This window comes from Ovis canadensis, chromosome 9 (assembly GCF_042477335.2).
Source record: "Ovis canadensis isolate MfBH-ARS-UI-01 breed Bighorn chromosome 9, ARS-UI_OviCan_v2, whole genome shotgun sequence".
In the NCBI taxonomy this organism is placed as follows: Eukaryota; Metazoa; Chordata; class Mammalia; order Artiodactyla; family Bovidae; genus Ovis; species Ovis canadensis.
The window spans coordinates 13,652,197-13,665,078 of NC_091253.1; the positions used below are offsets into that span (position 1 = coordinate 13,652,197).

A 12,882-nucleotide genomic window follows, 5' to 3' on the forward strand; every position below is an offset into this window, starting at 1 on the left:
CTGGGATGCTTGAAGAATCCTTGCATCCCTGGGATGCCCACTTGGTCATGGTGTATGATCTTTTTAATGTGTTGCTGGATTCTGATTGCTAGACTTTTGTTAAGGATTTTTGCATTTATGTTTATCAGTGATATTGGCCTGTAGTTTTCTTTTTTTGTGGCATCTTTGTCAGGTTTTGGTATTAGGGTGATGGTGGCCTCATAGAATGAGTTTGGAAGTTTACCTTCCTCTGCAATTTTCTGGAAGAGTTTGAGTAGGATAGATGTTAGCTCTTCTCGAAATTTTTGGTAGAATTCAGCTGTGAAGCCATCTGGACCTGGGCTTTTGTTTGCTGGAAGATTTCTGATTACAGGTTCAATTTCCATGCTTGTGAAGGGTCTGTTAAGATTTTCTGTTCCTTCCTGGTTCAGTTTTGGAAAGTTGTACTTTTCTAAGAATTTGTTCATTTCTTCCACATTGTCCATTTTATTGGCATATAATTGCTGATAGTAGTCTCTTTTGATCCTTTGTATTTCTGTTGTCTGTTGTGATCTCTCCATTTTCATTTCTAATTTTATTGATTTGATTTTCCTCCCTTTGTTTCTTGATGAGTCTGGCTAATGGTTTGTCAATTTTATTTATCCTTTCAAAGAACCAGCTTTTGGCTTTGTTGATTTTTGCTATGGTCTCTTTTGTTTCTTTTGCATTATTTCTGCCCTAGTTTTAAAGATTTCTTTCCTTCTACTAACCCTACGGTTCTCCATTTCTTCCTTTTCTAGTTGCTTTCAGTGTAGAGTTAGGTTATTTATTTGACTTTTTTCTTTTTTCTTGAGGTATGCCTGTACTGCTATGAACTTTCCCCTTAGCACTGCTTTTACAGTGTCCCACAGGTTTTGGGTTGTTGTGTTTTCATTTTCATTAGTTTCTATGCATATTTTGATTTCTTCTGTGATTTGTTGGTTATTCAGAAGCGTGTTGTTCAGCCTCCATATGTTGGAATTTTAATAGTTTTTCTCCTGTAACTGAGATCTAATCTTATTGCATTATGGTCAGAAAAGATGCTTGGAATGATTTCGATTTTTTTGAATTTACCAAGGCTAGATTTTTGTGGCCCAGGAAGTGATCTGTCCTGGAGAAGGTTCTGTGTGCAGTTGAGAAAAAGGTGAAATTCACTGTTTTGGGGCGAAATGTCCTATAGATATCAATTAGGTCTAACTAGTCTATTGTATCATTTAACATTTGCGTTTCTTTAAAAATTAATTAATTTTCTGTTTAGTTGATCTATCCATAGATAGGTGTGAGTGGGGTATTAAAGTCTCCCACTATTATTGTGTTATTATTTCCCCTTTCATACTTGTTAGCATTTGTCTTACATATCGCGGTGTTCCTATGTTGGGTGCATATATATTTATAATTGTTATATCTTCTTCTTGGATTGATCCTTTGATCATTATGTAGTGGCCTTCTTTGTCTCTTTTCACAGCCTTTGTTTTAAAGTCTATTTTATCTGATATGAGTATTGCTACTCCTGCTTTCTTTTGGTCTCTATTTGCATGAAATATCTTTTTCCAGCCCTTCACTTTCAGTCTGTATGTGTCCCTTGTTTTGAGGTGGGTCTCTTGTAGACAACATATATAGGGGTCGTTTTTGTATCCATTCAGTCTTTGTCTTTTGGTTGGGGCATTCAACCTATTTATATTTAAGGTAATTATTGATAAGTATGATCTCGTTGCCATTTACTTTATTGCTTGGGGTTCGGGTTTATACACCCTTTTTGTGTTTCCTGTCTAGAGAATATCCTTTAGCATCTGTTGGACAGCTGGTTTGGTGGTGCTGAGTTCTCTCGGCTTTTGCTTTGCTTGTCTGTAAAGCTTTTGATTTGTCCTTCATATTTGAATGAGATCCTTGCTGGGTACAGTAATCTGGGCTGTAGGTTATTTTCTTTCATCACTTTAAGTATGTTTTGCCATTCCTTCCTGACCTGCAGAGTTTCTCTTGAAAGGTCAGCTGTTTTTCTTAAGGGAATCCCCTTGTGTGTTATTTGTTGTTTTTCCCTTGCTGCTTTTAATATTTGTTCTTTGTGTTTGGTCTTTGTTAATTTGATTAATATATGTCTTGGGGTGTTTTGCCTTGGGTTTATCCTGTTTGGGACTCTCTGGGATTCTTGGACTTGGGTGATTATTTCCTTCCCCATTTTAGGGAAGTTTTCAACTATTATCTCCTCAAGTATTTTCTCATAGTCTTTCTTTTTGTCTTCTTCTTCTGGGACTCCTATGATTCGAATGTTGGAGTGTTTAATATTGTCCTGGAGGTCTCTGAGATTGCCCTCATTCTTTTAATTCGTTTTTCTTTTTTCCTCTCTGATTCATTTGTTTCTACCATTCTATCTTCTACTTCACTAATCCTATCTTCTTCCTCCATTATTCTATTTGTTGCCTCCAGAGTGTTTTTGTTATCATTTATTGCATTATTCACTATATATTGACTCTTTATTTCTTCTAGGTCCTTAAACCTTTCTTGCAACTTCTCAATCCTTGTCTCTGGGCTATTTATCTGTGATTCCATTTTGTTTTCAAGATTTTGGATCATTTTCACTATTATTATTTGGAATTCTTTATCAGATAGATTTCCTTCTCTTCCTCTTTTGTTTGGTTTGGTGGGCATTTATCCTGCCCCTTTATGTGCTGGGTATTCGTCTATCTCTTCATCTTGGTCATATTGCTGCATTTGGGGTGGCCTTTCTGTATTCTGGCAGTTTGTGGAGTTCTCTTTATTGTGGAGTTTCCTCACTGTGGGTGGGGTTGTATCAGCGTCTTGTCAAGGTTTCTTGGTTACGGAAGCTTGTGTCAGTGTTCTGGTGGGTGGAGCTGGATTTCTTCTCTCTAGAGTGCAATGAAGTGTCCAATAATGAGTTATGTCAATGGTTTTGGAGTAACTTTGGGCAGCCTGTATATTGAAGCTCAGGGCTGTGTTCTTGTGTTGCTGGAGAATTTGCGTGGTATGCCTTGCTTTGGAACTTGTTGGCCCTTGGGTGGTGCTTGGTTTCAGTGTAGGTATTGGAGGCGTTTGATGAGCTCCTATCGATTAATGTTCCCTAGAGTCAGGAGGTCTCTGATGTTCTCAGGATTTGGATTTAAGCCTCCTGCTTCTGGTTTTTAGTCTTATTTTTACAGTAGTCTCAAGACTTCTCCTTCTATACAGTACCATTGATAAAACATGTAGGTTAAAGATGAAAGGTTTCTCCGCACTGAGGGACACCCAGAGAGGTTCACAGAGTTACATGGAGAAGAGAAGAGGGAGGAGGGAGTTAGAGGTGACCCGAATGAGATGAGGTGGAATCAAAAGAGGAGAGAGCAAGCTAGCCAGTAATCACTCCACAGTCTGGACCGCTCAGAGATGTTCACAGAGTTATACAGAGAAAAGGGAGGAAGGAGACAGAGGTGCCCAGGAGGATAAAAGGGGGGAATGAAAAGGAGACAGATCCAGCCAGTAATCAGTTCCCTAAGTGTTGTCCACCATCTGGAACACACTGAGATTCACAGAGTTGGGTAGAGAAGAGAATGGGGAGGGGGGAGACAGAGGCGACCTGGTGGAGAAAAAGGAGAGTCCAAAGCAGGAGAGAGCAGTCAAGCCAGTAATCTTGGTCCCAAGTAAAAATGGCTACTGAAGATTGGGGTTTTAAAGGTACAAAAGTGATAACAAATACCAAAAAGCAAAGATTAAAAATCTAGAGTAGAGATTGGATTTTCAAAAATACAATATTTTAAAGAAAAGAAGAATAAAGAAAAGAAGAAAAAAACCAAAAATAAAAGTCACAAAATTATTAAAATATATATATATATGAAGTTTGCCTTAAAAAATAGGGTCTTTTTTTTTTTGAAAAGTAATAGCAGGTTATAAAAATGAAAATCAAAGGAGTAACAGAGACCACCTGACCTGCCTCTTGAGAAATCTGTATGGAGGTCAGGAAGCAACAGTTAGAACTGGACATGGAACAATAGACTGGTTCCAAATAGGAAAAGGAGTACGTCAAGGCTGTATATTGTCACCCTGCTTATTTAACTTCTATGCAGAGTACATCATGAGAAACGCTGGACTGGAAGAAACACAAGCTGGAATCAAGATTGCCATGAGAAGTATCAATAACCTCAGATATGCAGATGATACCATCCTTATGGCAGAAAGTGAAGAGGAACTAAAGTGCCTCTTGATGAAAGTGAAAGAGGAGAGTGAAAAAGTTGGCTTAAAGCTCAACATTCAGAAAACGAAGATCATGGCATCTGGTCCCATCACTTCATGGGAAATAGATGGGGAAATAGTGGAAACAGTGTCCGATTTTATTTTGGGGGGCTCCAAAATCACTGCAGATGGTGACTGCAGCCACGAAATTAAAAGACGCTTACTCCTTGGAAGAAAAGTTATGACCAACCTAGATAGTATATTCGAAAGCAGAGACATTACTTTGCCGACTAAGGTCTGTCTAGTCAAGGCTATGGTTTTTCCAGTGGTCATGTATGAATGTGAGAGTTGGACTGTGAAGAAGGCTGAGTGCCAAAAAATTGATGCTTTTGAACTGTGGTGTTGGAGAAGACTCTTGAGAGTCCCTTGGACTGCAAGGAGATCCAACCAGTCCATTCTGAAGATCAGCCCTGGGATTTCTTTGGAAGCAATGATGCTAAAGCTGAAACTCCAGTACTTTGGCCACCTCATGCGAAGAGCTGACTCATTGGAAAAGACTCTGATGCTGGGAGGGATTGGGGGCAGGAGGAGAAGGGGATGACAGAGGATGTGATGGCTGGATGGCATCACTGAGTTGATGGACGTGAGTCTGAGTGAACTCCGGGAGTTGATAATGGACAGGGAGGCCTGGCGTGCTGCAATTCATGGAGTCACAAACAGTGGGACATGACTGAGCGACTGAACTGAACTGAACTTAGAGGACTTAAAAATTTTTTTAAAGTTAAAAAAACGAATGATGATCATAAAAATATATCTAGTACTTTCTCTGGTGTTGTGGGCAGTGTGGGGTCAGTTCATTTTTGGATAGTTCCTTGGTCCAGCTTATGTTTCTCAAGATCTATAGGCCCCTTCCTATGTAGTCGGTACTAACTACAGGGTTTTAATCTATTGCACCTGTTACTTCCAAGGCGGTTCCCTCTGTTTTAGCTTCTTCAGTTTGCTGGTCTCTTCAGTGTCTGACTTCTGCCCTGACACAAAGGGGGCGGTGGTGGACACTTTTTTTAGGCTCACTTGTTCAGTCGTGCTGTGGGGAGGGAGGGACGCTGCAAACAAATAACACTCGTGTGTGCTCACAGTGTCTCAGCCACACTGGGCCTACCCTTGCTCTGTGCGTGTGTGCCCTCCCTGTCCACATTGCTCAGGCTCTAGGTTGCTCTGCCAGGAACCATCCAAGGCTGGCCCTGGGCTGCATGCACCTCCCAGGTCTAAGCTGCTCAGGTTCAGACACTCGAGTAGTCCTCAGAGGTGCAGACTCTGTTGGGCCTGCATTTTGTGCCCTTCCCAGATCTGAGCAGCTCAGGTGATGAGGTGTTTGGAGAGTGTTTTCACTGCAACGTATTGCCTCTCCCATCCCTGCTGCTAAGTTTTCTGGGTATACAACCAGCGCACCTTCTCAGGTGGATGTTGACTGTCCAGAACCCCAAGAAGTTTTAGTTAGCAAAGAAGCCTGCTTGCAATTTGGTAGATAATGTCTCTCTGGGGCTGCGATTGCCCCCTTCCAGCTCTGGCTGCCTGTCACTGGAGGGGGATGGTCTGCAGCCAGCTAATTCTGTTCAGTCCTTTGTTCTGTGCGCAGGCCTGGCGGTGTCTTAGGTTAAAGCTTTTCACGTGGTAGCTATCGCACAGTTTGGTTTGCTAGCCCAAGTTAGTTTGTTCTGATTACCCCTTGGGGAATTCAGGCCTGATCCTACTCTAAGCAACGCAGTCCACGCCTCCCTGCCCAGCCCCTGCTTGCTAGTGGTGGATGCAGGCACCTGCGCTGCTTCTCCGCTGGGGGAGTTACCGTTGGGCTCAGAATCTGTGGGTTTTAATTATTTATCTTTCCTTTCTGTTATGTTGCCTCCTGTGATTCCAAGGCTCGCCACAGACTTGGCAGTGAGAGTGTTTCCTGGTGTTTGGAAACTTCTTTTTAAGACTCCCTTCCCAGGACGGAGCTCCATCCCTACCTCTTTTGTCTCTTATTTTGTCTTTTATATTTTTTCCTACTGCTTTTCGAAGACAATGGGCTGCTTTTCTGGGTGGCTGATGTCCCCTGCCAGCGTTCAGAAGTTTTTCTGTGGAATTTACTCAGCGTTTAAATGTTCTTTTGATGAATTTGTGGGGGAAAGTGGTCTCCCCGTCCTATTACTCCGCCATCTTCTATATGGTGATCCAAATGTGAGTTTTTAAATCTTTCCCCTCAAAAAGCCTAGAGACCTGAGAAAATACATTTATGATGTAAGGATCACTCACTCACTGAGTGGTATGTGCTGTGCACTGCTCCAGGTGGTTCACACGTACTCACTCATTTAAGCTCAACTGTCCTACTAGGTGGAACTAGTATTATCTCCAATTGACACATAAGGATTCTGAAGCACATTAAAGTTAAAGCACAGAAAAGTTAAATAACTTACCCAAAGTTACATAAGCTAGTAAGCATTAGAGCTGGGATTTGAGCCCAAGTAACTGGCTCCAGAGTTAAAGAGTTTCTATTGTTACTGTGACCTTACCAAACTGTAATGCACTACTTAACTCACATTGAAAGAGTCACAATTATTTAGAACATGGCAACAAAATCATTTCTTTTAAAGTTTTATTTACACTTGTATCTTATAAACAACTTAAATTGAAACATGATGAAATGAAAGTTTGCAGCTCTAATCATCCCTTAAATACCCCAAAAGATTTAAATTAAAATTAATGTGCTAATATAAAAATATTTCCTCTTTCCTAATATATAGCAGCATGTTTTCTTCCAAAGCTATCACATATATTTTAAAACACATTATAGAAATTAGGAAACATAAATGATGTACAGAAAAACAATAATAAAAAAAAAGTTAATTCAGATGTACACTATCAGAAAAAGATACTACAATAAAACATGTGGCTTAAAAATCAATACAGCGTCCTTTTCGTTCCCAATCTCCGTATCGGGTAGGTTCTGGGCCTCTGGGTCCACCTTTCTCTTTTGTAACAGGATTAATATCATCTGGAAATTCTGAAGAAATAATAAGTTTAAAAAAAAGCAGTCAATGGAGGTGGGAAAAGCATTATCATCAATTCTGCAGATGAGGGTGCTGAGCTGACAGTTAACGAGGATGGATGCTACTGATGAAGCTACTGCTATGCAGTCCTTAAACACACTCTAAACGTAGTTCTTCCCAGCATGAGAGATCACTTTAGGATACAATCTTCATATTCAGTCAACTTTATTACTTGCATTAATGACTTAGAATTCTCAGACCCCTCTCAGGCTCTCATCTGCGGACTGGCTGGATTAGAACAGGAGGAAAGGGGTACAGAGAATACAGACTTCAAATCCATAGGGTTTGAAAGGCTGTGAAACAAGATTACTTTGAATATTACTTAAGACTCAATGTCTTATTTTTTCTTATGAGTGAACTGGGGACAATCATACCTGTCCTGAGAAATAAAAAAAGAAATGCATGTAAAGGGTCTGGCACAGTGCCAGGTACATAAGATTGCTCAATTAATTCTAGCTATGAGTATTAATTTTCCTCATCACACGGTTTCGGCTTCAGCAACTGACTATCTGAAACTGCCATTTATGTGCATGTGCTTAGTCACTCAGTCATCTCTGACTCTTTGTGACCCCATGGACCACAGCCTAACAGGCTCCTCTGTCCATGGGATTCTCCAGTCAAGAATTCTTGAGTGGGTTGCCATGCCCTCCTTCAGGGGATCTTCCCAACCCAGGGATCAAACCCAGGTCTCTTGCATGCGCCTAACAGCTGCTATTACTGTTAATACTAGGTGTTCATAATAGGAATGTTCATTTTGAGTTCATGCTCAATTCTGAAGACTCTATACATATTAATTAATGCTTGTAATAATCCTTTGGGACAGGAACAATTATCATCTCCATTCTACAGATGAGGAGCTCAAGGTTACACAGCTACTAAGTGGTGAAAGTGAGTTTGAATTCACACATTCTGGTTGCAGTCTTGCTCTTGGCACACACACTGTACTGACTGTACATGGGGAGAACAGGAGAGGAACCAGCCACTAGAACCACCCAGTTCTTTTTCCAAAGGTATTTATATAATGAATATTTATTTATTTGACTGCATTGGGTCTTAGCTGGGGCACACAGGATCTTCCCTGTGTCACAGGGGATCTTTCGTTGAGGTGCATGGACTCTCTAGTTGTGGCACATGGGCTCCAGAGTGTGAGGGCTTTGAGAGTTGCAGCTTGTGGGCTCAGGAAATGAGTCTGACTCTGGAACATGTAGGCTTCAGTAGTTGTGGAATGCAGGTGCAGTAATCATGTCCTTGCACTGGCTTAAGTTGCCCTGTGGTATCTGGAATCTTCCCAGACTAGGGATGAAACTCCTGTCCCCTGCATTGGCAGGAAAATTCTTAACCACTGTACAACCAGGAAGTCCTAAAGACAGTAGTCTATATCTCTTAATCCCATACCCCTATATTGGCTTCCCCACTTCCCTCTCCCCAGTAGTAACCACTAGTTTAGTTTCCTATACCTGTTAGTCTGTTACTGTTTTGCTATATACCCTGTTCTTATTTTTTAGGCTCCATATATAAGAGATGAAAAGCAAATATTTCTCTTTCTCTTTTTTCACTAAGCAGAATATTCTTGAGGTCCATTTCCATTGTTGCAAATGGCAGATTTCATTCTTTTTAATGGCTGGATAATATTCCTATGTGTGTGTGTGTGTGTGTACACACCACATCTTCTTTACCCACTAATCTGTTCATCATTTAGGTTGTTTCCGTATCTTGGCTATTGTAAGCAATGCTATGAACACTGGGGTGCAATCTGTGCCTTCAAATTAGTGTTTTCATTTTCTTTGGATATATACATGCCAGTGGAATCACTGGGTCATATGGCAATTCTATTTCCAGTTTTTTTTGAGGAAACTCTATAATGTTTTCCATACTGTATGAACCAATTTACATTCCCACCAACAGTGTATGAAAGTTTCCTTTTCTCCACATCTTCTCAAGTATTTTTTATTTGTTGACTTTTTGATGATGGTCATTCTGACCATTGTGAGCTGATATCTGATTGTAGTTTTGATTTGCCTTTCTCTAATAATTAGTGATGTTGAGCATTTTTTTCCATGTGCCTACTGGCCACCTCTATATCTTCTTTGGAAAAATGTCTATTCCCATCTTCTGCCCATTTTTTGATTGGGTTATTTTTTTTTTAATATGGAGTTGTATGAGCTGTTTATGTATTTGGATATTAACCCTGTGTGGTCAAATTGTTTGCAAGTATTTTCTCTTATTTCACGGTTGTCTTTTCGTTTATCCATGGTTTCCTTCGCTATCCAGAAGTTTTTAAGTTGAATTAGGTCCCATCTGTTTATGTTTGCTTTTATCTCTTCTGGTTAGGAGACAGATTCAAAAAAATATTGCTACAATTTATGTCACAGAGTGTTATGTCTATGTTCTCTTTATGGTTTCAGGTCTTACATGTATATACTTAATCCACTGAGTATTTCTGTATGTAGTGTGAGGAAATGTTCCAATCTTTCTTATGAAGCTGTCCAGTTTTCCCAACACAACTTTCTTTTTCCAGTGCCTCTTTTGTTGTAGACTAATTGACCACAGGTGCATGAGTTCATTTCTGGGATCTCTATTCTGTTTCATTAATCTATGTGTCTGTTTTTGTGCCAGTACTAGGCTGTTTTCATTACTGCGGTTTTGTAGCACAGTCTGAAGTCTGGGAGCTTGATCTCTCCAGATCTGTTCTTCCTCTGGATTATTTTGGCAATTTGGGGGCCATTTGTGGTTCTATATGAACGTCTGGATTATTTATTCTAGTTCTGTGAAAAATGGCATGGTTATTTTGATAGGGATTGCCTTTAATCTGCAGATTGCTCTGGGTAGTATGACCATTTAACAGTATTCTTTCAATTCAAGAGCACAGGATAACCTCTCACTTCTTCCATCATCTTCAATTTCCTTCATCACTCTCTCAGTTTTCAGAGCAGACGTTTTTCACCTTTAAGTTTATTCCTAGGTGTTTTATTCTTTTTGATGTGATTTTAAAGAATTTTTTTTAACTTTATGATAGTTTATTATGTGTATATTTATTATGTGAGTTTATTCTGTGTATCTTTATGATAGTTCTTTATGTATGTAAAAGAAACATATTTTTGTATATTAATCATATTCTGTAACTTTACAGAATTTATTAGTTCTAGTAGTCTTTGGATTGAGACTTTAGGGTTTCTTATATACAGCATCATGCATCTGCAGTGACACTTTTACTTCTTTCTTTCACATTTGCATACATATTTATCTTCCTTGTTCTACTGCTGTGGCTAGAACTTTCAATATGATGCTAAATAGGTGGCAAGAGTGGGCATCCCTGTCTTGTTCCTGAATTAGAAGAAAGGCTTTCAGCTTTTACTGCTGAATATGATGTTAGCTTTGGATTTGTCATAAGTGGCTTTTATAATGTTGAGATATGTTCCCTCTATATATCCACTTAGATGAAGAGTTTTATAATGAGTAATAAATTTTTTCAAAGATTTTTCTGAATCTATTGAGATAATCAGGTGGTTTTTATTCTTCCTTTTGTTAATGTACTCTATCACATTAATTGATTTGTAAATACTGAACAAACCTTGTGTCTCTGAAATAAATTCAAATTGATCATTGTATATAATCCTTTTACTTTTGGATTCAGTTTGCTAATATTTTGTTGAGGATTTTAGAATCTATATCAAAGATTCTGACCTGTAATTTTCTTTTGTTGTAGTGTCTCTGCGTGGTTTTGATACCAGGGTCATTACTGGTGGTCTTGTAGAATGAATTTGAGAGTGTTCTGACAACTTCACTTTTCTGGACTACTTTGAGAAGGTTAGGTGTTAGCTGTTATTTACACGTTCGGTAGAATTTCCCTTTGAAACTGGCCAGTCCTGGATTTTTGTTAGCGGGGAGTTTTAGAATTACAGATTCAATTTCACTACTACTGATTGGTCTGTCCAAGTTGTGTAGGTCTTCTTGTTTCAGACTTGACAGGTTGTATGTTTCTAGAAATTTATTTCTTCTAGGTTGTCCAATTCATTGGCATATAACTATTTCTGATTCTTTTGTGTTTCTGTTATTTTCATTGTTATTTTTTCTTTCATTTATTTGGGTTTTCTTTTTTTCTTGGTGATCCTGACTAAACTTTACCAGTTTTGTTCATTTTGCCAAAGAGCCAGCTCTTGGTTTCACTGATCTTTTCTATTGTTATTGTTGCTCTCTATTTATTTCCCTCTAATCCTTATTGGCAAATTTAGACTTAAATTGAAGAAAGTAGGGAAACCACTAGACCATTCAGGTATGACCTAAATCAAATCCCTTATGATTATACAGTGGAAGTGAGAAATAGATTTAAGGGCCTAGATCTGATAGAGTGCCTGATGAACTATGGACAGAGGTTTGTGAGATTGTACAGGAGACAAGGATCAAGACCATCCCCATGGAAAAGAAATGCAAAAAAGCAAAATGGCTGTTTGAGGAGGCCTTACAAATAGCTGTGAAAAGAAGAGAAGCGAAAAGTCAAGGAAAAAAGGAAAGCTATAAGAATCTGAATGCAGAGTTCCAAAGAATAGCAAGAAGGATATGAAAGCCTTCCTCAGTGATCAATGCAAAGAAACAGAGGAAAACAATAGAATGGGAAAGACTAGAGATCTCTTCAAGAAAATTAGAGATACCAAGGGAACATTTCAGGCAAAGATCAGCTCGATAAAGGACAGAAATGGTATGGATCTAACGGAAGCAGAAGATATTAAGAAGAGGTGGCAAGAATACACAGAAGAACTGTACAAAATAGATCTTCACGACCAAGATAATTTCGATGGTATGATCACTCACCTAGAGCCAGACATCCTGGAATGTGAAGTCAAGTGGGCCTTAGAAAGCATCACTATGAACAAAGCTAGTGGGGGTGATGGAATTCCAGTAGAGCTATTTCAAATCCTGAAAGATGATGCTGTGAAAGTGCTGCACTCAATATGCCAGCACATTTGGAAAACTCAGCAGTGGCCACAGGACTGGAAAAGGTCAGTTTTCATTCCAATCCCAAAGAAAGGAAATGCCAAAGAATGCTCAAACTACTGCACAATTGCACTCATCTCACACGCTAGTAAAGTAATGCTTAAAATTCTCCAAGCCAGGCTTCAGCAATATGTGAACTGTGAACTTCCAGGTGTTCAAGCTGGTTTTAGAAAAGGCAGAGGAACCAGAGATCAAATTGCCGACATCTGCTGGATCATGGAAAAAGCAAGAGAGTTCCCGAAAAACATCTATTTCTGCTTTATTGACTATGCCAAAGCCTTTGACTGTGTGGATCACAATAAACTGTGGAAAATCCTGAAAGAGATGGGAATGCCAGACCACCTGACCTGCCTCTTGAGAAACCTATGTGCAGGTCAGGAAGCAACAGTTAGAACTGGACATAGAACAGACTGGTTCCAAATAGGAAAAGGAGTATGTCAAAGCTGTATATTGTCACCCTGCTTATTTAACTTATATGCAGAGTACATCATGAGAAACACTGGGCTGGAAGAAGCACAAGCTGGAATCAAAATTGCTGGTAGAAATATCAATAACCTCAGGTATGCAGATGACACCACCCTTGTGGCAGAAAGTGAAGAGGAACTAAAAAGCCTCTTGATGAAAGTGGAAGTGGAGAGTGAAAAAG

At 39.4% G+C, this 12,882-nt stretch overlaps 1 protein-coding gene across 1 annotated transcript in view; it reads right to left on the bottom strand.

Moving 5' to 3' along the window:
- Positions 1-6,776: 6,776 nt before the first annotated feature.
- The window catches only part of SDHAF4 (succinate dehydrogenase complex assembly factor 4), a 33,749-nt gene continuing 27,643 nt past the window's right edge, over positions 6,777-12,882 (bottom strand). The window contains exon 3 of the mRNA XM_069599498.1: positions 6,777-7,198. Within this exon, the coding sequence (XP_069455599.1) occupies positions 7,089-7,198 (110 nt within the window). The 3' untranslated portion in view covers positions 6,777-7,088. The remainder of the gene's footprint in view (positions 7,199-12,882) is intronic.